The 22,691-nt window shown below is 48.3% G+C and overlaps 1 protein-coding gene across 1 annotated transcript in view; it reads left to right on the forward strand.

Annotated features, from left to right (window-relative positions):
• The window catches only part of DCLK3 (doublecortin like kinase 3), an 80,304-nt gene that overhangs the window by 13,835 nt on the left and 43,778 nt on the right, over window positions 1-22,691 (forward strand). Inside the window, exon 2 of the mRNA XM_058290592.2 lies at window positions 13,233-15,103. Coding sequence (XP_058146575.1) covers window positions 13,233-15,103 — 1,871 coding nt within the window. The remainder of the gene's footprint in view (window positions 1-13,232; window positions 15,104-22,691) is intronic.

Genomic DNA, 22,691 nt, shown 5'->3' on the forward strand with positions numbered 1-22,691 from the left:
TATCGAGAAGTCAAAGGCACTTACGAACCTCTCTCTACAGAGGGCAGTTGCCCTCTCTGTGCTGTGCAGTAATGGGCAGTGGCAGTTTCTCCCCGCTCTGAGGTTTCCCTCTGATAAATGAGGGGCACCTGTCTTCAGGATGAGGTGCCGACAGGTGGTTCAAATACCACAGGCATCTTTACTTCACACAAGGCCCCGTCCAAACCGAAGCTGGAGACGCACAAATGAGCTAGATGTGCTCACTCTGTGGAAAACCGAAGAGGGAGGAATTTGCTTTTAGAGCTCTTTCTGCAGCCTCACCTTTAGGAATGGAATGTGGCAAAGCTTGTCTATTTTTTTTTTGGTTTCGTAGTGGACTTTATTGGGAAATGTTAGTGTACAGAAATTCAAATTCATAAAACTTAAACACTGAAATTATACCTTGTAGCTATAGTAGTCACAAATAAGGTAAAGTCTAAATTATTGCCTAGGCAAACACTATTTTGCCAGGCTTCTCTTGCAAACCCCAGGCAGGAAACATGGCAATTATTAGAAATAAGCCCAGTGATGAATTTGCATTTGAAGTGTTTGAAGCTGGAAGAAAAGCCAGGGAGGGGGCATGTTCTGATCACGGCATTGCAACATTCCTGTCTGAAAAAGGCAACTTTATTAATGTCCTGCAGCAAAGTACGTAAGTGATTTTAACCATGCATTAAAATGTTCATTTGGTCATTAAGAGAGTAATCCACGTAATCCGCGATACGTCATGCTTTGCTGAGTTTTGGATGATGTGTCCCTCTGAAGACCTTTCTGGGGATGCTGCTTCTCCAGGGGCTGCTTCCTCTGAGCCCACCTTGCTCACTGGTTACCAGGGTCTCGCCCTGTTGTGTTTACAAATGACGCAGACTACGGGGGGGTGCCGAGGCTCCCAGGTGACGGCACCCAGATGGCAAAGGGGAGAGGTGAAGTCCATGTACCCCCCCCCCCGAGCCTGGGCCTGAAGAGGGGTGTGCCTTAGGGGCCCCCCCTGCCGATGAGCACAGCCGCAGAACCTTCCTGCACGGCCCCGGGAAAAGAGAGCCTTGCCCCCACCAAGGCTGTGACCGTCCCAGCCGCAGCGGACAATTAGGACTTTTAATCCAAGCCACAGGAAACAACCGCAGGAAGCCGTGCCCTACTGGAATTTTCCTGGCTGAGCGGGGACACCCCAGAGATGAAATCGTCAGGGGCTTGGGAAGGAAACCTGGAACCCAGGAGTGAGGCTGCCAGGTAAGCTGTCCCCAGGGAGGGTTGTGCTCAGAGAGACCGGTGTCAGATGTCAGATGTCCCAGGGCTGGGTGACGCGGGCCGCGGCTGGCACGGCTCCCCTGCGCTGGCAAGGAGAGCTGCGGGTGAAGACGCGCCTGTGGGGAAAGGGGACAGGGCTTTAGAAACGACAGGAGAAAAGAGGGCGCGGAGCCTGAGGTGCTGCAGTGGTCAGATGGCTGGAAAAGGGCTCCTCTGGGAAAAGGTGGAGGGAGCGGTCAAGGCCATGGTTGCTGGAATGCCCCCGGAGCACGAAGCCCTGCTAATAATATGCACATTCCCCTGGCGCAGTCCCAGGTCCTCAGCCAGTGTCCTCGGCATCCCCAGGGCAGGAGGTTCACCGGGGCTCCTGTTCTTGCGCTGGCGCCCTGCTGGCGGCCTCCTCGTGGCCCAGCGCCGTCCTTCCTGCTGGCCCTGCCTGGGGACCCGGGGCCTGTGCGGGGGAAGGCAGGTGGCTGTGCGCCGTCTGCCCTAATTCTCATCAGCTGCGCCCCGCGGCCTCACAGGCCCTTTGTTGTCGTTGCTTTACTTGTTTTGTCAAACCGTTGGCACGAGGATAGAGGCTGGAGGTAGATGTCCCCGATCTCAAAGGTTATAGTCTGTGAGCAAGATGTGAAGACAGGTGCATAATATAAAATTACACGGTGCCCCACAGGCCTTCAGCTCCCGTCTGTAACCCTGTGCTCCAAAGGAGCGCAAACCCGCCGCTCCTTGACTGGGAGGGCAGGGCTGGATGCAGAAACGTTCCCTCTTTTGTCGTTGCCCCCACGCGTCTTATCTCTTCCCAAGTGTCTATGGATGTCCATGCACAAAACGCCTCCTTCTCCTTTGCTGTCCCCTTGCATGTCCATTTTGGCGACTGGTGCAAATAGATGGCGAGATAAACCGCTCCTCTGGGCCAAAGCCAGACTCTGGCTCCCAGGGGATTTAGTTGGGTCACACTGCTACCCTTTAAGTGCTAATCAGATCAATTCATGCTAGTCCAAGGGCTTTATGATCTGTGTTATTTTGGTTCCACTAACCACTGTGGCAAAGTAAGTAATCTTATGTAGCAGAGCTCAAAGTTTACTGTGCAGCAAACAACCTGGGGAATCTTTTATTTTTAAATTAAAAAAAATTTTTTTCCTGTATTTTTAAAGAAGCTTTGGTTTGCATAAACGATACATTGAAAATGTTGGGGCTTCCCGTATACCCCGATCCCTTCTCCTCCCACACTTTTCCCCATTGCCAATGTCCTTCATTAGTGTGGTCCATTTGTTTCACTTGATGAACACCTATTGGAACGTTGCTACTAACATGCCTATACTTTACATTATGGCTGACACATTGCCCCACACAATTTTATAGGTTTTGACAAAATGTGTAATGGCCTGTATCTGTCATTGCAATGTCATGCAGAACAATTCCGAAGTCCCCAAAATGCCCCCATGTTGCACCTCTTCTTCCCTCTCCCTCCCTGCAGAATCTCTGGTGACTACTGTCTTTATATCAATGTTACAAGTTCTTCCATCACTGGAGTAATAGTAGTCTATTTTAGTCCATTGTTGCATTCCCCCCCAACTTTTGTTCATTCTTTAATCTTGAGGATTTTAGGATGGGGTTGCCCACTGTGCTTCTGATTGAGAGGGGCTTAGATCCCATGGGGCGGGTGGATGGACCTGTCTTGCTTGCAGCTATTGATACTCTGCTTCTTGGGCTGGACACTGACCATCATCATCATTTTGTTAGTTGTCCCGGGTACGTCCGATGACCCGGAGAGTAGGCGTGCGCTGCAGCTCTGCTGAGATTGAGTGCTCAGCTGCATACGAACAACCAGAAGATTTAAGTGTCTGGGATGTATATTGGATGAGCATAGTGCTAATTATAGGTTCAAATACAAGGGGCAGAAGAGCCATGTGGAGGAAAATTATAAATGAGTCTAACTCTGACACATTGGGCAGATAGGTTCTTATATATTCCAAGGGAAGGCCCACCGACAGGTGCCAGTGTCCTGGGTTGTCTGCCCTGCCTATGGTGTCCAGATGTTCTAGAACCCTCGGGAGCCTGCTGTCTGAAGCACCGCTCACCATGGCAGTCACTGAGATCCTGCTGAGACGTGCCCAAGTGTGACCTCTAGAATGACCTCTGACTCATTGTGAAATTTCTTAGCCAGAACTACTCATTTGTAGTTAATATTTCCCCCTTTTGGTCTAGGTCTTTTTCCAAATGCACGGCCAGCTGGCACTTGGCAATAATCCGGGGGCATCTTCCTAACGGGCAGGCCCTGAATCTGATTCTGTAGCTCTGGGCTGGGGCCAAATGTCTGCATTTCTGAGAAGCTCCCAGGTGATAACGACGCTGCTGGTCGGCTCTGAGTAGTCGACTTCTAGAACACTCCCTCCCACGTTTCCCTGGTGGTGAGGGAATCGTGGCTGGATTTTTGTTCGACTGCACTGGTGATGCCATGTTTCGATGACCTATCGAGTCCCTATTCACATGATGGAAACAGGCTGCTGCGTTCTAGCATTTACTGCTTGAAAGCCTCAGGCGCGGGACGGCTCTGCTACCCTGTAGCTCTTCTCTAGCCCTTCGCTTCTCAATGTGGGGTCCGGGGACCAGCCACAGAAGCCTCTCCTGGGAGCTAGTTAGAAATGCAGAATCTCAGGCCCCAACCCCAACTGACTGAGCCAAAACCTTCATTTTAATAAGACCCCAGATGATTCGGGTGCACTTAACGTTCGAGACGTGCCGCCCTTAGAGACACTGGATCAGAAAAGGGAGGCTGTCGCACACGCCAGCAGGGAGCTCCGTGGAGACGTGCGGCCACAGCAGGGACACGTTCACACCGTGGACAGTGCCCTCTTTGTGCGCTGCCGTGGACGTGTAACCTGGCACCCTGGGAGGTCTGCCGAGAGAAGAAAGCATTAGCTGGGTGGTTTTGTTTGTTTTTTCTTGATAAAACTAGCAGGGGAGGAAGTGGGAAATGTGTCATGGTAAGTAAGATGGGTGGCACGGGTAGGGCTAGATCCGAGTGGGAAAATCGAGGGAGGGAGGACAAGACTTGTTGGGGGGGGTGTGTCACGGAGGAGACTTATTTATTTATTTATTTTACACTTTTTAAAATTAAAGTTAATAAATCACAAAGAACGTGACATTAAAAATCATGAAAAATAACCTAAGAGGTTCCCACATACCCTGCTCCCCACCCCCCACCCCATCATTTTTGTAAATTGTATTTTTTTGAAGATATATACATCACACAAAAAAAGTTACATCAAAAAATATAAGAGGTTCCCGTATACGCCCCATACCCCCACCCCACTCCTCCTACACCAACAACCTCCCCCATCACTGTGGCACACTCATCGCACTCGGTGAACACATTCTGGAGCACTGCTGCGCCACATGGGTAATAGTTTACCCTGTAGTTCACACTCTCCCCCAGTCCATTCAGTGGGTTATGGCAGGATATATAAAGTCTAGCATCTGTCCCTGCAATATCATTTAGGAGAACTCAGAATACCCCAAATGCCCCCGCATCACATCTCTTCTTTTCCCTCTCCCCTGCCCTCAGCAACTACTGTGGCCACTTTCTCCACATCTGTGCTACAACTTCTTCTATTACTCGTCGCAATAGTTTTGTAGCAGAATATCAGTAAGTCCACTCTAATCCATATTTTATTCCCGTGTCAGTAAGGGAGGCAGTAGGTAAAACACGTGACTCCAGAGTGCCTGGGATGGCAAACTCCGTCTCTAAATCAGCAAGGAGCTTGGACAAAAGGATCAGGGGTCTGTTAGGCGGGATGTAACAAGGACTCCAAATACCCCTCACTCAGAGGCCAAGTGGGTGGCTGCGGCCGTGTCCCCGAGGCCCGTCGAGAAACCGGCATGATGAGGTCAGGAAAAACCCCAAACGAGGGCATTTCTGGAACAAGAGCAGAAAAAAGTCGTCACTCCGTTTCTGATGTCTCTGTCGAGGTCTCTCTTGCTAGTAATAAAGAAGATGGTGCAGTGAGGCTGGTCATCAGAGACCCGCGCGTCCTCAGCGACCACGGCCAACAACTGGCCTGAAAGCGTCAGGCTCAGGGATTATTTTCATTTAATAAACTCACGCTTGTTAATTTCTCTAGCGTGGACAGGTGCAGGCATTGGCTAGCCTCCAAGGTATGAAATAGTAGCATTTTTGAGGCTTAGCAAGAGGCTCCATTCCAATTTTTTATCCTTTCAGAACACCTTCCTCGGGACGTTTGCGTAATCTAAGTTCACAAATGTTTCTGGCGTGAATGGCCAAACCGAGTTTGCTCTCAAGTAGCCCCTGGAAAATGCCCAGGACCCCCGATTCGTCAGTGAAAAGGACAATGATTTCAGCCAGTCCTCCTATACCTTCCAGAAGAATAGGAGCGAATAGTCTTCTCAGTACTGTATCCTGAGGCCACAAATGATCTGGTGAGACCACCAAGAAATATAAAGTTCATAAAAGGAAAAGTATTTTAGCACATGCTTCTCTTCCTAGGAAGGGGGTGATTAATAACATGCTATTAAGATGTGCTTTTATTTCACAGGTTTTTATTTTGTTGTTGTTGTTGTATTGGCTGTCACCAGGTATTTTAAAACACTGATTTCCATTTCTTTTCGTACACATAATTTGCAAATGTTCAGTAAGTGTTTATGCGTTACTTATGTTCTTTGGCAATTTGAGTGTGGTTCTCCCGTTGCTTCTTTTATTTAAAGATTTAAAAGAATTTTAAAATTTATTTCTCTCCTCTCCCCCCTCCCCTTGCCTGCTCTCTCGTGTCCATTTTGCTGTGTGTTCTTCTGCATCTGCTTGCGTTGTCAGGTGATACTGGGAAACTGTCTCTTTTTTTGTTGTTGGTGCGCCATCTTGCTGCATCAGCTCTCTGTGTGTGCGGTGCCACTCTTGGGCGGGCTGTGCTTTTTTCATGCAGGGTGGCTCTCCTTGTGGGGTGCACTCCTTGTGCATGGGGCACCCCTACGTGGGGGCGCTTCTGTGTGGCACGCCAATGGCACTCCTTGCATGTGGCAGGACTGCCCGTGGGCCAGCTTACCAGGGTCAAGAGGCCCTGCGTATTGAACCCTGGACTCTCCATATGGTAGGCAGACGCTCTATCAGTTGAGCCACGTCTGCTTCCCTCCTATTTCTTTTTCGTGGTATATTATTACACTTTTCCAGCAGCCAAGATGAGAATTCCAAAGTAAAACTGACCAGAGATAGTTATTCTTTTTTTCTTAGCTAGACATGTTGATTCTGCTTTAAAAGTGAGTTGAAAAAGTGATCTCTCTCAGTTCAGATGAAACATACAACGTAAATGCTTAAGGTTAGCTGTATATTATTATTATTGTTACATTCTTGGCCCCAAACCTGATGAATAATAACTTAGGCAAAATAGAAAGTGGTTAGACAGGAAAGTGGGTTAATGTGATTTGCCATCACTCTGGTAGTCTCTCCAGTGAAGCGATTCTGCTGAATTCATCCGAGTTGCAGCAGCAGAGGCGAGACAAAAGTGCCAGGAGTCCAACCCATTAGGGGTAATAACTGCAGAACGCCGGCGCAGTTCGTTTACCGCCTTCCCCCAGAGTTGCGGAATCCTGGGATCAGCAAGCACGAGGTCTGTTTCTCTCCCCCAAAGAGCTGTGTGCTCAGTTTTGCTGAGTGTTTCTTTTATTAACTGATCCCTCCTGGTGTTCTATTTCACTTGCTACCTGGCTGACAGATGCTTCCTGCTGAGAGTCACATTTAGCATCGTATTCCCTTTGACCTTGAGATGTATATGGATTTGGGGAAAGACTCAAGGTTACCAGACCTGCTTTCTTTTGGAGTGGGAAGGAAACAAACACCCTCTGAGTGCCCCCTTTATGCTAAGCAGTGCTCTGGGCAGCCTTCGCATCAGTGAGCTGTCACTGCAGTCTGGCAGGTAGGGAAACTGAGGCTCAGAGAGATGGTGTAATGTGCTGAGTGTAGTCGGATTTAAATTTGGGTCTCCTGACCCCACGTCCCATGTTCATTATACAGCCCTAAATTAAGACCTTCTTAAATGCTAAAGATATGTACTGCTCACCACTATTAGTTGTTCTATATAAACATTGCCCTGGCAAGTTTTCCTTGTGTTAAATGGATGTATGTCTTCTTTTCATCTCATTTATTTAATTTACCTAGGAGATGGGTGGCGTGACGTCTACCATTACTGAAAGAGGTAGCTAACTTTCAGTTCTTTACAGTGAGAGCCAGAAGACTGAGAATGGGTATTTGTGTTTGGTGTTAGGGTGGGGAATTTGTTGCCCAAATCCTGAGAGCTTACTCTGTGTGTTAGGGCTGGAGTAGGGGACTTTGCATAACCCATGGTCTCAGTCTTTGAAGAGTTTCCACTTTAGTTAAGAAGAGAATATTTGCACATACAAAGCTGAAGTGATATTTAGCCCAGATGAGCAGAAGGCCAGACCAGGTATTCTGCACCCCAAAATTGGCTTGGGGGAAGCGGATGTGCCTCAAGTGATAGGGCTTCCGCCTACCATATGGGAGGACCTGGGTTCAATCCCTGGGGCCTCCAGGTGAAAAAGAAGAAGAGAACGCGTGCCTGTGCGGCGAGCCAGTGCCTGCATGGTGAGCTGGGTGCCCATGTGGCAAGCCGAGTGCCCATGTGGGTGCCCGTGCAGTGAGCCGAGTGTCCATGCAAGTGCCCACGTGGCAAGCCGAGTGCCTGCATGGCGAGCTGAGGGCCCTCGCGGTGTGCCGAGTGTCTATGCGGTGATCCAGTGCCCGCGCAACCGAGTCACGCAGCAGGATGATGAAGCACCAAAAGAGAGACGAAGGGGAGAGTCAAGGTGAAGCACAGCAGAGACCAGGAACTGAGGTTGTGCAATTGACAGGGAACCTCTCTCCACATCAGAGGTCCCCAGGATCGAATCCCAGTGAATCCTAGAGGAGAGAAAATGAGAAGAGAAGACAAAAAGAGAAAGGGACACAGAAGATCACACAGTGAATGGACACAGACAGCAAAAACAGCAGGGTGGAGGGAAAGGGAGGGAAATAAAAAGATTGGCTTGGGTCTCACGTGTTCATGCTAAATGTTTGCTTAATGAATGAGCAGGGCTTCAGAGGAGTGAGCTACCTCTGTGGGCTCGTGAGGTCAGGGAAGGTTTTGTGGTTAGATATGGGTCTTAGGGAGAGGCTTGGATGCACGGCAGGAGTGAGGGGGGCATGGGGTTGGGATGACAGGTGGAGGGCCTTATCGAGCTGAGAAGTTTGGGTTTAGACCTCCAGGATGGTGTAAAGGGCTCACTGTAGGAGTGGATCTTGAAAGCAGTGCTCTTTCTGTTGTATGCGTGAGTAGACTGGCATGGGGCAGGAACCCTGCGAACTTTGGTACTGGGGCATATGAACGTCAAGTTGAGGCCAGTTTATGGTGCTGTAGTATGTTCGCAGTAACGCCAGGTCTTACAAGAGCAGCTCTCCAGGCTTGGTGGCAGAGGACTGGGAATTGGGATGTTAAAGTTTTACTCCCTTTGTCTTCATAAACTATCTAATGTTGATGTGGAGGCAGAGTCAGGATTATTATCCTAGATGATGGTAGGTTGAGCCATGTGACATTTCCCTTCACTTGGAGTTCAAAATGGGTAGAACCACAGGCTTATAGTTCAATAGAGTGGATTTTCTAGGTGAGGTTGTTGCTGGAGATGGGTGGATGCAGGCCAGCCTTTGGCTTCCTGGTCCAGTTGACTCAAGTCGGCTCTGGGAGAATTCTGCTAACATTTAGCTCGAGGGTCCCCAGTGGTGAGACTGGTCTTGGAGATGGCCCACAGTCAGGGCTTGGACCAGCTCTTCCTCTTCCTAATGTTTGCTTTCCCTGGCTGCAGACCAGGCTTTTAGAGTCTCTCTTTTTAATTTTTACCCCTTACTTTAAAGAAGTAGAGATAAATCTTTCTGGACTTAAGAAATTTTTAAAAAAAGTTTATTTATTTACTTTTCCCCCTTTGCCTCCTCCCCTCCTGCTGTTTTTTTGCTGTCTGTGTTGTCTTCTCTTCTCATTTTCTCTCTTCTAGGATTCACCAGGATTCGATCCTGGGGACCTCTGATGTAAAGAGAGTTTCCCTGTCAATTGCGCCACCTCAGTTCCTGGTCTCTGTTGCACTTCACCTTGACTCTCCCCTTGTCTCTCTTTTGATGTGTCATCATCTTGCTGCTTGACTCACTTGCATAGGCACTGGCTCACCACGTGGGCGCTTGTGTGGGCACTGGCTTACCACGTGGACACTCATGTAGGCACTGGCTTGCCATGTGGGCACTCTTTCTTCTTTTTCACCAGGAGGCCCCAGGGATCGAACCCAGGTCCTCCCATGTGGCAGGCGGAAGCTCTATCTCTTGAGCCACATCTGCTTCCCTGGACTAAGAATTTTTAAAGGAGGAAGAAGGGTGTGTGGAAGAAGGGGTTTGGGGATAAAAATATGTGCAACCTGAGCTTGCCGTTTTCCTGATGCACCCCAGCTGCTTGATGCAGGCAAACTGGAAGTCCCATGTCCAGGCTCTCAGTTGTGTTGGGGAGGGGTGGGAACTGAGTTCTCACTTTCGCCCCAGACTGTGGAGATTTCCAGTGAGTTCCTGAATTCCTGGGCAGTCGATGGAGCTTGCCCCGAGCTGCTCTGCCTTCAGAACCTTCGCGTCACCCCCCTTGGACGGGGTCTTCTCAGTTAGGGATGGTTATCCCAGATTGCCTCCCTGACCTCCAGGAATCAGGGCAGGTCTTGAAATAGAGCTTGCCAACCACACTGAGGACAGCCACCAAGAGACCACGCTGCTTCCCTCACACCCCCCGCCCCTGCCCTGGGCACCTGGGGCCAAGTGGCTGTCATCACACCCACCTCCATGGTTGCACTGCTTGCCGTCTTGAGGCCACTGGTCCCAACACGACTTGGACCCCGGTCATCCCAGGTCACAGCTCAACACGTGAGCCCGTTGGCCTCTGTCCTGTTCCATGCCTCCTAACATGCCATCCTGGACCGTTCTCCGGGGCCTTTCCTGAGCCCCCTTCCATGCTGAGGTCTCCTGTATCCCTAACGTTGTCACCAGCTGCTTTCTTGTCCTCTTGGTTTCCCCTGAGGAACCCTCTTCTCTCTCTTCCCTGGAATAGAGAATGCTTCTTGTCTTGGAATCATGGCTCTTAAAAGCAAGGATCAGAATTTAGCATCCTGGGCTGCTTCAGAGTCATTCTTTCTCTTCCCTGCTGTGCATCCTTTCTTTGTTGGCTTTTATCATCCAGTGACACAACGTACCCCTTTCCTGTCACTGTCATCTAGTGACTGTCCAGACACCTCTCCCCTCTTGCCAGTGTCTTTTCTACCCTGAGTCTTACCTTCACCCGTGGTGACCTCAGCGTCCATGGGGGCAGCCCACTCAGCCTTGGCTTCATGAGTCCTTGGCCTTCCCCTCCTCAAATGGTGAAAGCCCAACTCAACTCCTGCCTTTTGAGCACTCTTGGCTGCCCGTGGTCCTGGCCTCCTCCTGCTCTACTTGTCTCCGCGTTTTCCCGGAGGGTCTGCCACTCAGACCTCAGCCAGCAGTTGGTCCCCTGAGCCCCCCTATCTGTGTTACTCTCCTGTAACACAAACTGGGTGGCTTAAAACAGCAGAACTTCACTGTCTACAGTCTAGAAGTCAGAAGTCAAGGAATGGGCAGGGTCGTGCTCCCTCTGCAACCCCTGGGGCACAATCCTTCCTTGCCCTGTCGCTTTGGGGGTTTGATGGCCATCCGGGGCATTCCGTGGCTTGCAGCTGCAGCCCCTGAATCTCTGCTTCCACTGCCACGTGGCTGCCTTCCCTGTGCCTATGGGTCCTCTTCCCATCTTGTAAGGACACGGGTCACATTCGGTCAAGGGCCCACCCTACGTTACTAGGACCTTATCTTAACTAATTCCACCAGCTACGACTCTACTTCCAAATAAGGTCACATGCTGGGTGCTGTTTGTGTAGGACTTCAGCATATTTTTTGGGGGAATACAATTCAATCTGTAATGCTATCTTTAGTCTACATTTGCTTGGAAAAGCCCCAGCCTTGGGTATATGGCAAAATCCCTTTTCTGTCTCTATACTCATCTACATTCATCAGGACTCCATTTAATTATGTGACATGTGTCTCGAGGGCTCTAGTCTGTGTGATGCACCATAAGGAAAACGAATGAAAACCCCATCCTTTGGTGCAGTTACCTCCTTAAACCCTTCCTCGGTTTTTCCAGTGCAGGAAACACAAACTAGTACTACTGCTGTAGATCTCTCTCTCCCTCTCTCTTGTCTTTCTCAGCATCAATTTATCTGAGACAGAAATAGAGGCAGCGAGATTAGAGGCACTGCAAGAAAAAAAAAAGGAATAGTAACAGATGTCTGCAAACAAATGGTTTAACTGTAAGTGTGATGGGGAGCTTATAAATTTATGGCATGTGGGAAGTTCAGTACCAGCCACCACTTTGTCATCTAATCTGACACCTGTGTCTGGATGGAAATCATCTCAGTACAGATTGCACTTTATAATTAAACAACCAAAACCATCCTCTGTAAATATGCTGGGCCAAACTGCCTGTCCTGGCACAACTGGAGATTCTAGTGGCGTTGATTCAAATACACTAGAAAACGGAATTTTTTAAAGGAAGCATAAAATGACAGATTCCCACATGTAGGATATGATGTATGGATCCCATGGGGGTAAATTTCATAATTTACAGCCCGCCCTCATGCTTTAACCAAGTTACCAGCTCTGTCATTTCCCTGTTTTCTCTCCTGACCCAGACAAATATCGGGAAAGTGAAAGCACTTTTGCCTCAGCTATTTTATTGTGGCTGGATAAAGGTTTTTGTTTTATTCCTGCCCATTCTCATTACTGAAATGCTGAATATTAATATAATATTGATTTCTTTCTTTTTTAATAAGGAGGGGGGGAAAACATCTGGAAAAGAACTTTTTTATACCTAGACTGAAATTTCCTTCAACTTTCTTTTTATGTTTTTTCACCTTTTTCCTTATTTATTTATTATTTTCCTTCAACTTTCTTATCCCAACCCATAATGCTAAAGAACCGCAATCAGAACTTTAAGAAATACCCACCCCATTATGCTGGTCCCTGAGTTTTGGTGGTGATAGGTGAGGCTGGTACAATAGATTTCTATTTTGTCAATAGATTATATCACTATTGAAATAAAATTATAATATGAGGTATGCATTAAGATAGTAAGGGCAGTTTTAATAACTGGCACTTACTGTGTCCTTATTGTGTGTCAAGCACTCTGTTTAGTGAGTTCTGATCACTTACTCCTTCCAACCTCTTGGAGAAAGGTAGTTATCATCCTTACTCTATAGATGAAAAAGCTGAAACATAAGTAGTTTCCCAAGTTCCCATAAATCGGAAGTGGCTGTGCCAGGATTCAAATCCAGATCTGCCTCAAACCCTGGGGTCCTATCAGCTTCACATTCCACCTCATCTCAAGTAAGCTGGGAGTCCAGCTGAGGACTGTTCTTGGCAAAGAGTTGGGGAAGATTTTTGGGTTCCCTCGAGTTCCAGAATGGCCTGGCCTCTCGTTGGTGTTTCCTGGGCAGCAAACCTTGGGCCATTTGTCTCCAATGTAGATTCTCGAAGGTCTTTGTGCTCTAGGGTAGGCGGAGTGGGGTACACAGGGTCAGCCCTGGCCTACAGGGGCCCTGAGGGCCAGCTCCTGGTGCAGTCTCTGCGAGTCCTGGAGGGGTCAGCTCAGGCCCCGTGTCGATTCCGTTCTGCACGCCTGGCCTCTCCTAGAGGAATCTGGGGATTAGACCTGAAATGTGATGGCTCCATTGTGTCAAGCAGACCCTCGAAGGTCTTACTTATAAAGCTGTGATGATCGAATCGGTCATCTCTAGGAAAGCTTTGGTGACGGGTGAAGCTTTGAGCCTACCTTGACTAATAATACTCTGTTGTCCTTTTCCTGTTCCAGAACATCGAGGCCTCTGCGACCATTCTCTGAAATATTTAAGCTCAAAAATCACCAAGCGGAAGCTTCAGTGCTCATGGCTGCCTGCTGGCCGCGGAAACCTGGAGAAACCGTTCCTGGGGCCGCGCGGCTCCATCGTGCCCGTGTTCAGCCCCCAGAATGGCTGTGCCCATGGCGAGGGCAGCCCGCTGAGGCCCACGGTGGTGACGGTGGTGAAGCTGGGGGGACACCCCCTCCGGAAGATCACCCTGCTCCTCAACAGGCGGGCGGTGCAGACGTTCGAGCAGCTCCTGGCCGACATCTCGGAAGCCCTGGGCTTCCCAAGACGGAAGAATGATCACGTCAGAAGACTGTTCAGCCTCAAGGGCAGGGAAATCAGGAGCATCTCTGATTTCTTCAGGGAAGGCGATGCTTTCATAGCCATGGGAAAAGAACCGCTGACCCTGAAGAACATCCAGGTGGCCATGGAAGAACTGTACCCCAGCAAAGCCCGGGCCCTGACGTTGACCCCGCACAGCCAACTGCCTTCCCCAGGGCCGAGGAGCAGGCTTCATAGCAAGGCTCTGAAAGGGGCTCCCCACTGTGGGGAGGCTGAAACCGTCAAGAGCTGCCCTGGGACTGCAGGGTCCAAGGTGTTCATCAGGGACCAGGAGAAGACGCCCATGGAGCTGGCGCTGGAGGACAGGGCGAGGGCCCCAAAGAAGTGGGTGAGGGGGAAATGGGAGCCCGAACCCAGTGGCAAACCCCCCAGGGAAGCCACTCTAGTGGAGAGGCAAGTGAGTGGAGAGAAGCACCTTGGGGTGGAGATCGAGAAGACCTCTGGTGAGATTATCAGATGTGAGAAGTGCAAGAGAGAGCGAGAGCTCCAGCAGAGCTTGCAGAGGGAGAGGCTCTCCTTGGGGACGAGTGAGCTGGACTTGGGGAAGTGTCAAAGGTATGACGTGGAGAAGCTCGTGAGGACGAGAAGCTGCAGGAGGTCTCCGGAGGTGAACCCCCCAGCGGGGGAGGAAGTGTGGAAGGACGACAGCCGCAGGGGCAGTCTCAGGAACCCCACTCAAGAGCTGAGGAGACCCAGCAAGAACACAGAGAAGAAAGAGGACAGAGACCCAGAAGGTCAGCCAAGCCAGCCTCAGGGAGCCGCCAAGGCTACGAAGGAACTTGAAGAAGTTCAGCCGGGCACGGAGGAGGGGCCGAGGGCAGTGAGGAACGACTCCCGGCCCGCTGGCAGGAGCAAGCATGGGGGCTGGCTCACGCGAGAGCGCCAGGCTGACTCCGAGAAGCTCCCCAGGCCACAAGGGGATGAGAAGGGGGCAGAGAAGGAGAAGAAGGCCTGCCTGCCAGGAGGGAGAAAGATGGTTCTCCGAGACGATGAACCCACACGGGCAGAAAAGGAGCCCAAGATGAGGCCAGAAGAAAACAAGCAGGGTCGGCCGCTGGGCCGGAGGCTGCGACCCGTGGGCATCATCGCAGCTGACGTGCAGAAGCATTACGAGATGGGCCGGGTCATCGGGGATGGGAATTTTGCCGTCGTGAAGGAGTGCAGGCACCGGGAAAGCAGGCAGTCCTATGCCATGAAGATCATTGACAAGGCGAAGCTCAAGGGCAAGGAGGACATGGTTGACAGCGAGATCTTGGTGATCCAGAACCTCTGTCATCCCAACATAGTGAAGCTGCACGAAGTGTACGAGACAGACACGGAGATCTACCTCATCATGGAGCACGTGCGGGGAGGGGATCTCTTTGACGCAATCATCGAAAGCGTGAAGTTCCCGGAGCATGCGGCTGCCCTCATGATCATGGACTTGTGTAAGGCGCTCGTACACATGCATGACAAGCGCATCGTGCACCGGGACCTCAAGCCAGAAAACCTTTTGGTAAGCCTCAATGCCCGCAGCTGTGGGGGAGGGCATGTTCAAAACGTGGAAGAGAATAGATATTAATTGCCTCCTACTATATTGTTCTCACACATCACAACATTCCCTTTATATATATATATATTTTTTTTAAACTACTTTTTCCAGTATTTAATACATCAGTTATAGTGCATAAGTTGCTGAGATAAATTGGTTTTGATTGAATTTATTGAATTCATTTCCAGTGGAAATAGAATGGAAAACATTTCCTCCATTCTGGGAGAAAAGTACTTTTGCCTTGACCGTGAACGTGTGGACTTAATTTCTTGGGCCTTGGCACATCCTCTGGCCTTGTGCTGACCATGTCTGCTGCTGGCCGCTTGCCCTCCAGGCTTTGCCTCTCCCCCTCTCCCTTCAGCCCCCACTGAAACACCCCTCTGGCACTTTGGAAGATATCTCCTTGCCAAGGGAAGACGAAAGGGTCCCCTGTGTAGAGTCTGATAAGAGGCTGACTCTGGAGTCTTCTCCTCATCGCTGGCTCTAGAATAGGTCCTTCACCATTCTGTGCCTGATTTTCTTCTTTCATGATAGTACCTGTTTCGTAAAGTTGAGTGAGGATTGTGGTTGAGAAAGAGGAAAACGGCCCCTAGCAGCTGGGAGTTGACTGGGAACTCAATCCCCGGGCTAGAGGACTCATAGTTGAACATAAGCCATTTCATAGACTCACATCGTCAGACAAGGCTTCTCTGTGACTGTGATAAAGCAAGACCCCTCCAGCATAATGTCTGAATATAGACAAAAACAAGAACTAAAGCAAATGTAACCACTTATCCCCCTTCCGGCTACTATGAGTGACTGACACACGAATTACTAAGAAACCCAATCATGGAATTACCCCCAGCTTTCTGACAGGATCCAGTGCGAGCACAGCCCTGCTTTTTTGAACCTCCCCTTAACTTTACCTAACACAGCCCAAGTCCTATAATGAATCCATCTTACTTAGATGCCCTTGGATACCAATGGTGTACATTCTCCCTAGCCACAATGAGTCAATAAATCCAACTTGTTTGACTCTAAATATGCTCTTGGGGTCTTTGGCTGGAAAGCACAACTCACACTGTCACCCTCTGGCACCTTTTCCCCCATTTTATTCCTTATAGCCCCAATTATCGTCTGATACCTTCTATAGTTATTCATTTATTTTTTTCTTTTCTCACTGGGAACAAAGTTCCATGACAACAGGGGCATTGTTTTATTCAGACTACACCCTGAAACCTAGAACAATTCTGTTGCATGGTAGACTTTCAATAAATTGTAGATGTATGAATGAATGAATGAAGACCATAGCATTCTATCTTAGAAAAGGCAAGCATTCCACCAGTGGCAGCTACCATTATTATTATTACTATTACATTGAAAACAATTCCTATATGAATGGGGATATCATGAGTAAGCATGAATTATCTTCAAAGCAACAGTGAATGGAGGTGATTCAGAGGAGCCACATTTTTTTGGGGGGGTGGGGCAGGGATTTAGCTTCTTTCCTTTAATTTCTACAACTATGCACCCGTTCTGCAAACATCATCCCAGTGCATTTATCTGTCTGTAAACTGCTTCCACAATCAGAGTGGAACACAAGCAGAGTGAAACACCAAGTGAGTCAGGCTAATGATCTGGCAAAATGAGTTCTATGTTGACCACTGAGCCAAGCAGCCTTCTTTTCATAGAACTGCAGAAGTAATCTGACAGGTTGCAGGAGTCATCTGAATTCCATAAAATAATTCTCCCTAGAAAAATTTCATTTCTGCATTAGCTGGATGTCCTCATCCTTTCTCCACTCCCTTGATTGTCTCTATTATTGTTTGGTTTTTTGGCTCTGAGCCCAAATGGTCTCCATGTATGATGTGCTGAACACTCTTCATTATGGACACTTTGGAATTGCAACAGAGCAATGTTATTTAATGACTCTCTGATATTTTCACTGAATTGTCTAAACAGGAAAGAGATTCTGATTAGAGGCCTGGGTGGGTCCATGAGCTGAACATTTCAGGTATGTGTCTACGAAAGCATTATAGTGATTACACAAGATCCCAAATGTGTGGAGTGAGATCTTCCACCCTATGGGGTCATTTTCTTCTGGGGCCAGGGAGCTGAGGTTGCCTTTTTCCAACAAGGTCTTATTGAGTTGGCCTCTCTGTTGGGTGATAGAGGCTCTCACTTGCATTAAAGGACTTCTTTCTCAGCAATTTTTAAAATGGAGAAAGGCAGCATGGGTTTAGATTGCATAAGGAAGTTTGCTTCAGAAAGAATAAAAACCACAAGGAAAATGTTTAGCATGGACAAGCCAACTGCTTCTGAGAATTCTTTTGGCAAGGCTTCATGATTTAAATGTCAGTACCTATATGCTTTGAGTGCACTGAAGTGTGTGTATATGCATGTGTGTGTGTCAGAGGCAAAACTACAGAGTAGCTATAATTTCTCAGTCTAAATACATGAATTTTTATTGGTGTTGATCATAGTTGATATTTAGACCTTTTTCTGTTTTCTGATTTTGAGAGAAGTCCACTTTTTAAAAAAATACAACTTTTACTTTTTTTGTGTGGTGATAGGGTTCCTTCGGAAATTGCAGAAAGCTATGTATTTGAGCCATCTTTTGTGGAACAGATTAATGTATTTCCTCTCCTGTTAGCTTGTATTTATAAAAATGAACAGGCCTGTCGCATTTATAAAACGTATTTGTCATTTTTATTGTGTCAGAAGTCTAAACGCTGTCTAATGTCAGTACCTTTTGGTTTTTCAGACAGCGATCAGGACAGTGTTGAATTTGATAATTGGCTCATTGTCTGGGGTTAGAAATAGGTCATCTCTAACCTTGCTGTTAGTGATAATTATGTAGCAAACTGGGTTGTCCCTCTAAGATTTAAAATTAGTAAACATCAGCATGGTGACATGGTCCATCAGTTAATGCTCATCAGTTGCCTTTGATTTAGTATTTTGCATTTGTGTTGAGCTTTGTATTGTCAAAATAATTGTCCCTGCTTTTAATGGATAGCTGCTAGCTGCGATAAGATCCATCTTTGCTAAGCATAGGAAAGTGATTATGTTAGGACTAACTCTTGATTACAGGGCTGGCTGTAACTGCTCTTAGATACTTTGTGAATGTGCTAAGAACTCTTCATAAATATAGGAAGCCTATCATGTCATTTTAATCAACAGAAATATCAATATCTGATAACTGGACCTGAGAGTAAAATTTTAGGCTTATCTTTATTGAGCTTTTCTGTTTCTCCTGCTCACATTTACTGATAAGATGCTTCTTCTCCCCTTCCCTGGTGTTATTTAGACTCCTGAGATCATAGAAAAGAAGTTTTCATTAGGAGAACTTCCAGCTTGCAGAAAGATCGGTGTTAATTGCTTTTCCTGCCATTGCTTGCTCCCTGGATGGGGTTGCTGCCGGCTGTTGGCTGGGCGCTGGGGGAAGGAGGGGAGGAAGCCAACAGGGGCTGGAGAAGTGAGGCTGATCCCAGATCCGCACCAACAGGATGGGAAGTGCACAGGCAGATTAGTTAAGGCCAACGGGGCATCTAACATCCAGCAAAGAAAGCAGGGCGAGTGGGGTGGCAGGAGAGAGGGAAGCTGTGTCTGACATGAACATGGCCTTTGAGAAAACCTCTCCCAGAATAAGTGCAAGAAAAGGGGTGGGTTCCTTCTCAGGAAACAGGGCTGAAAGGAATGAGATGGGTAGGCAGACCTGGCTGGCGTAGAGGGCGGGCATCCCCTAGTCTCCCAGCTCAGGTGCTACAGCTCTGGGGTGCTGGGAGACCCTTGGAATCCCCAAGAAGTAGTGGTGGGACAAGTTAAAACTACATCCAGGATAAAGAATGTACCCTTTTCTGGCCTTTCTAGGAAGGAATCAGATTTGTCTAGCTATTTAACAGATCAGTGAGACTCGGACCGAGCAGTGAATGATGTTCTCAAGTAGGGCAAGGGAAATCGAGAAGAATAAGACACGGCCAAACACACTGCTTGCCCGTTCTGCCTCTAAAATAAACCTGCCAGTCATTTTATCACCTCCATTCTCTACGTTCTTTTTCCACTTCTACTTTGATGTCCAAGAATTAGAATTGTCGATGGTTCAATAATGCAAAATTCTCTCTGATCAACAAGACTTCCCTTGTACCACCTCCAATTTCAACCACGTTTCCCTTTAGCCTCTTAGGCAGGAGTGTCTGCATCTTCTCATCAATGGTCTGAGTATTCATGAATGTATTTGTAGATAGGCTGCACTAATAAAAAAAAAAACTGACAAAAATTGTGAAGTATTATCTTTCAGCAATTAAGAACCATGGATATCAGTATTACATGAAAGCACAAAAGAAAAAGTACAGTGATAGAAGCCTTGTTTAGGTAATTGGCCAATTTTGATGAATTCAGTTAAGAACAGCCGTATATGAGAGAGAGCACTCATCTCCAGAGTTTATTTTGCCAGGAAACATCTCTGTTATGACTTTAGGTTTATACCATTTGAGGGTGGCTTTCAGTGTCCATTTTGGCAGTTTCTAGGAAAATAAAAAGTATCCACAGTCAATTTAGCCAGATATTGTCCAGAGTTTGGCCATATTGCCAGAGATCTCAAAAATATTTTCGTCTTTAAAATTCTAGATACGGGATTATCTTGATAATTCCGTTTTTTTTCCATCTGTTTTTTTTTTTCAGTCTGTTAATTTCTTTTGAAACAGCCACCTAAAAGGGTAGATGCTAGATAATATACAGCAGAGGGTAAATTGTCCACAAAGACAAACTTAAAACATGCTTTGCAGTTATCAAATGTAGTGAAAATCTTCTGAAGTCGGGATTTCATTTCCCTAGGGAATCCTCAAGTTCAGGTAAGGTAAATAACAACCTTGCGTTGTCCTGTCACTCACTGCCTTCATATCTGTTAGCATGGCCCTTAAACTGAGGAAGCAACTCAAGAGCTCTCTCCAACAGGTTTCCAAGGTCTAAGGTCTAGATGTCTCATTGCAATAACATGAAACCCTCAGGTTCTGTTTCAGCTTCTTTCAGACATCCTATATATTAGGGATTAGTTACGGGCATAGAGAGGAAGGAAGGGAGGAAGGGGGGAAGGGAGGGAGAGATGGGGGGAAAGGGGGGGAGAGGGAAGAAAATTCAGGCTTGACCCTTACTTCTTTCACCTCCTCATGAGTTAAGCCACGCCAAGTAGATTGTAATATTCTAACTGAGCCTTCTGTTGGAGGATATTCTATGAGCACCTGGACAAACTGCCAATCTTCTTTCTTTCATTGCTACTGTACCTTTTTTTTTTGGTAAGGATATTCTGCTTTTCAATATCTAGACAAAACCCTGCAAATCCCTTTTCATCAGCTTCATAGAATACACAGAATCAGGGTTAAACGATTATTTTCTAAGACTCTCAGCCAGGCTGCGCACCCTTGGCCCTCGGTGCCTGCTTAGATGGGAAATGCCCTCCCTACGAGTCCCTTCTGATATGTTAATCTTCTCATACCCCTTACAGCGCTGCTGGGGCTCCGTGAATAGCAGATGATGACCACAGCTGTCCTAATCCTATTTGTAATAACTGAGGCTGTTACTGGGTAGGGCCTTGGGCTTGGGGATTTTGACTAATTATGTGGATGGGTATATGATTACGGGCTTGGTGCTCTAGGTAGCCTCATTATTTTTCCCAGGAGGGGGTTGGAAGTGAGAACATCAAGACCTCGAGGACACCCCTTGAAGATACCACCTGGGTCCACATCTCAGGGAGCAGAATGAATTGTAAGACCTGGGGCGAGGGGAAGGAGAGGGAGAGAGCACCCCCGTGCTCTCCTTGTTACAGCTGAGGGCCATCGAGCTGCAGTGGGGCTGTCTACTAAAGGTGGCACTGACCCCAACCTTTCTCAGACTTTCATGCACACGTGCATCAGCCCAGATCTTATTAAAATGCAGATGCTGATTTCGGAGGTCTGCAGCAGGGCCCGAGATGCTGCATGTCCAGCAAGCTCCCAGGTGAGGCTGGTGCAGAGCAGGATTTTTAAAAAATATATTTTTATTGATTTTTAAAAGCTACAGAGATCACACAAAATGTTACTTTAAAAAATATAGGAGGTTCCTATATGCCCCACTTCCCTCGCCCCCCAATTTTCCCCCATCGACAACCTTTTTCATCAGTGTGGCACATTCATTGCTTTTGATGAACACATTTCAGAGCACGGCTATGCAGCATGGATTATAGTTTATACTGTAGTCTACACTCCCAGTCCACCCAGTGGGCTGTGGCAGGATATACAATGTCCTGCGTCTGTCCCTGCAGTATCATTCAGGACAAAGCAGGGAGAGGGAAAATGAGGTGTGACACGCTGAGCAGGTTTTGAGGAGCAAGGGCTCAAATAATAAAACCACCTACTTAAGGCTCAAACAGTGCAACCATCTAGCTCTCTCGCATCAGAAGTCTGGAGATGGGCTGGTTCACACAGCAGGGCAAAGATGTCAGGGCCGTTTTCGCCATTTCCCTCGTGGCCCCCAAATGGTCCCCACGTTCCAAGCATCACATCTTCACATCCACGTGGAAGCCAGGAAGTCAGGGAAAGGAGGGGCAGACTTTTTGTGTTTGTTGTCCACTTAAAAAAAAAAAAGATTTATTTATTTCTCTCCCGTTCACCTCCTGTTGTCTGTTCTGTGTCTATTTGCTGTGTCTTCTTTGTCCGCTTCTGTTGTTGTCAGCGGCATGGGAATCTGTGTCTCTTTTTGTTGTGTCATCTTGTTGTGTCAGCTCTCCATGTGGGTGGCTCCATTCCTGGGCAGGCTGCACTTACCTTTTGCGCTGGGCGGCTCTCCTTACAGGGTGCACTCCATGCATGTGGGGCTCCCCTATGCGGGGGACACCCCTGCATGGCAGGGCACTCCTTGCGTACATCAGCACTGCACATGGGCCAGCTGCACATGGGTCAAGGAGGCCTGGGGTTTGAACCATGGACCTCCCATGTGGTAAGTGGACGCCCTAACCACTGGGCCAAGTCTGCTTCCCTGTTGTCCACTTCTAAACATGAATGATGGAAAACCTTGCCCAGACGCTCCGCGGCACACTTTTTGTTCTGTCTCCTTGGTCAGAAGGGGACACGTGGCCCTCCCCAGACTGCTCCCCCGGGAGAGGCGAATCGGTGGCCACAACCGACTTAGCCCAGTCATAATTCTCTGCCACACTGGGCCACCTCTCCTGAGTGCACGGCTGCCCGGTGGGCTCTGTCATCCGGGAAGGGAAGCAGTAGAAGGTGCCCTGCTGAGACTTAATGCAGCACAGAGTGGCCGAGGGCCACCCGTGCTGGAGACGGGGGTGCTGCACCCTGTGGGTGCTGCCCGGCTCTGAGGCCACCCAGAACTCTGAGGCTCACGGGGCAGGTTAGGCCGATGGGGAGGAGATGACCGGCAGACGGGTGGGCAGGATGGGCCCTGCTAGCCTTTTTGGTTTCGTGGGCCGGCCACTTGGGCAGGTGCTGCGTGTTTGTTGACTTTCCGAGGCTTTCTGGCCAGTGCACGTTCCTGCCCAGTCAGGCCCCTCACCTGGTGCACCGGGTGGGGTGTGGGGAACTCA

This window comes from Dasypus novemcinctus, chromosome 31 (genome assembly GCF_030445035.2).
Source record: "Dasypus novemcinctus isolate mDasNov1 chromosome 31, mDasNov1.1.hap2, whole genome shotgun sequence".
NCBI lineage: Eukaryota > Metazoa > Chordata > Mammalia > Cingulata > Dasypodidae > Dasypus > Dasypus novemcinctus.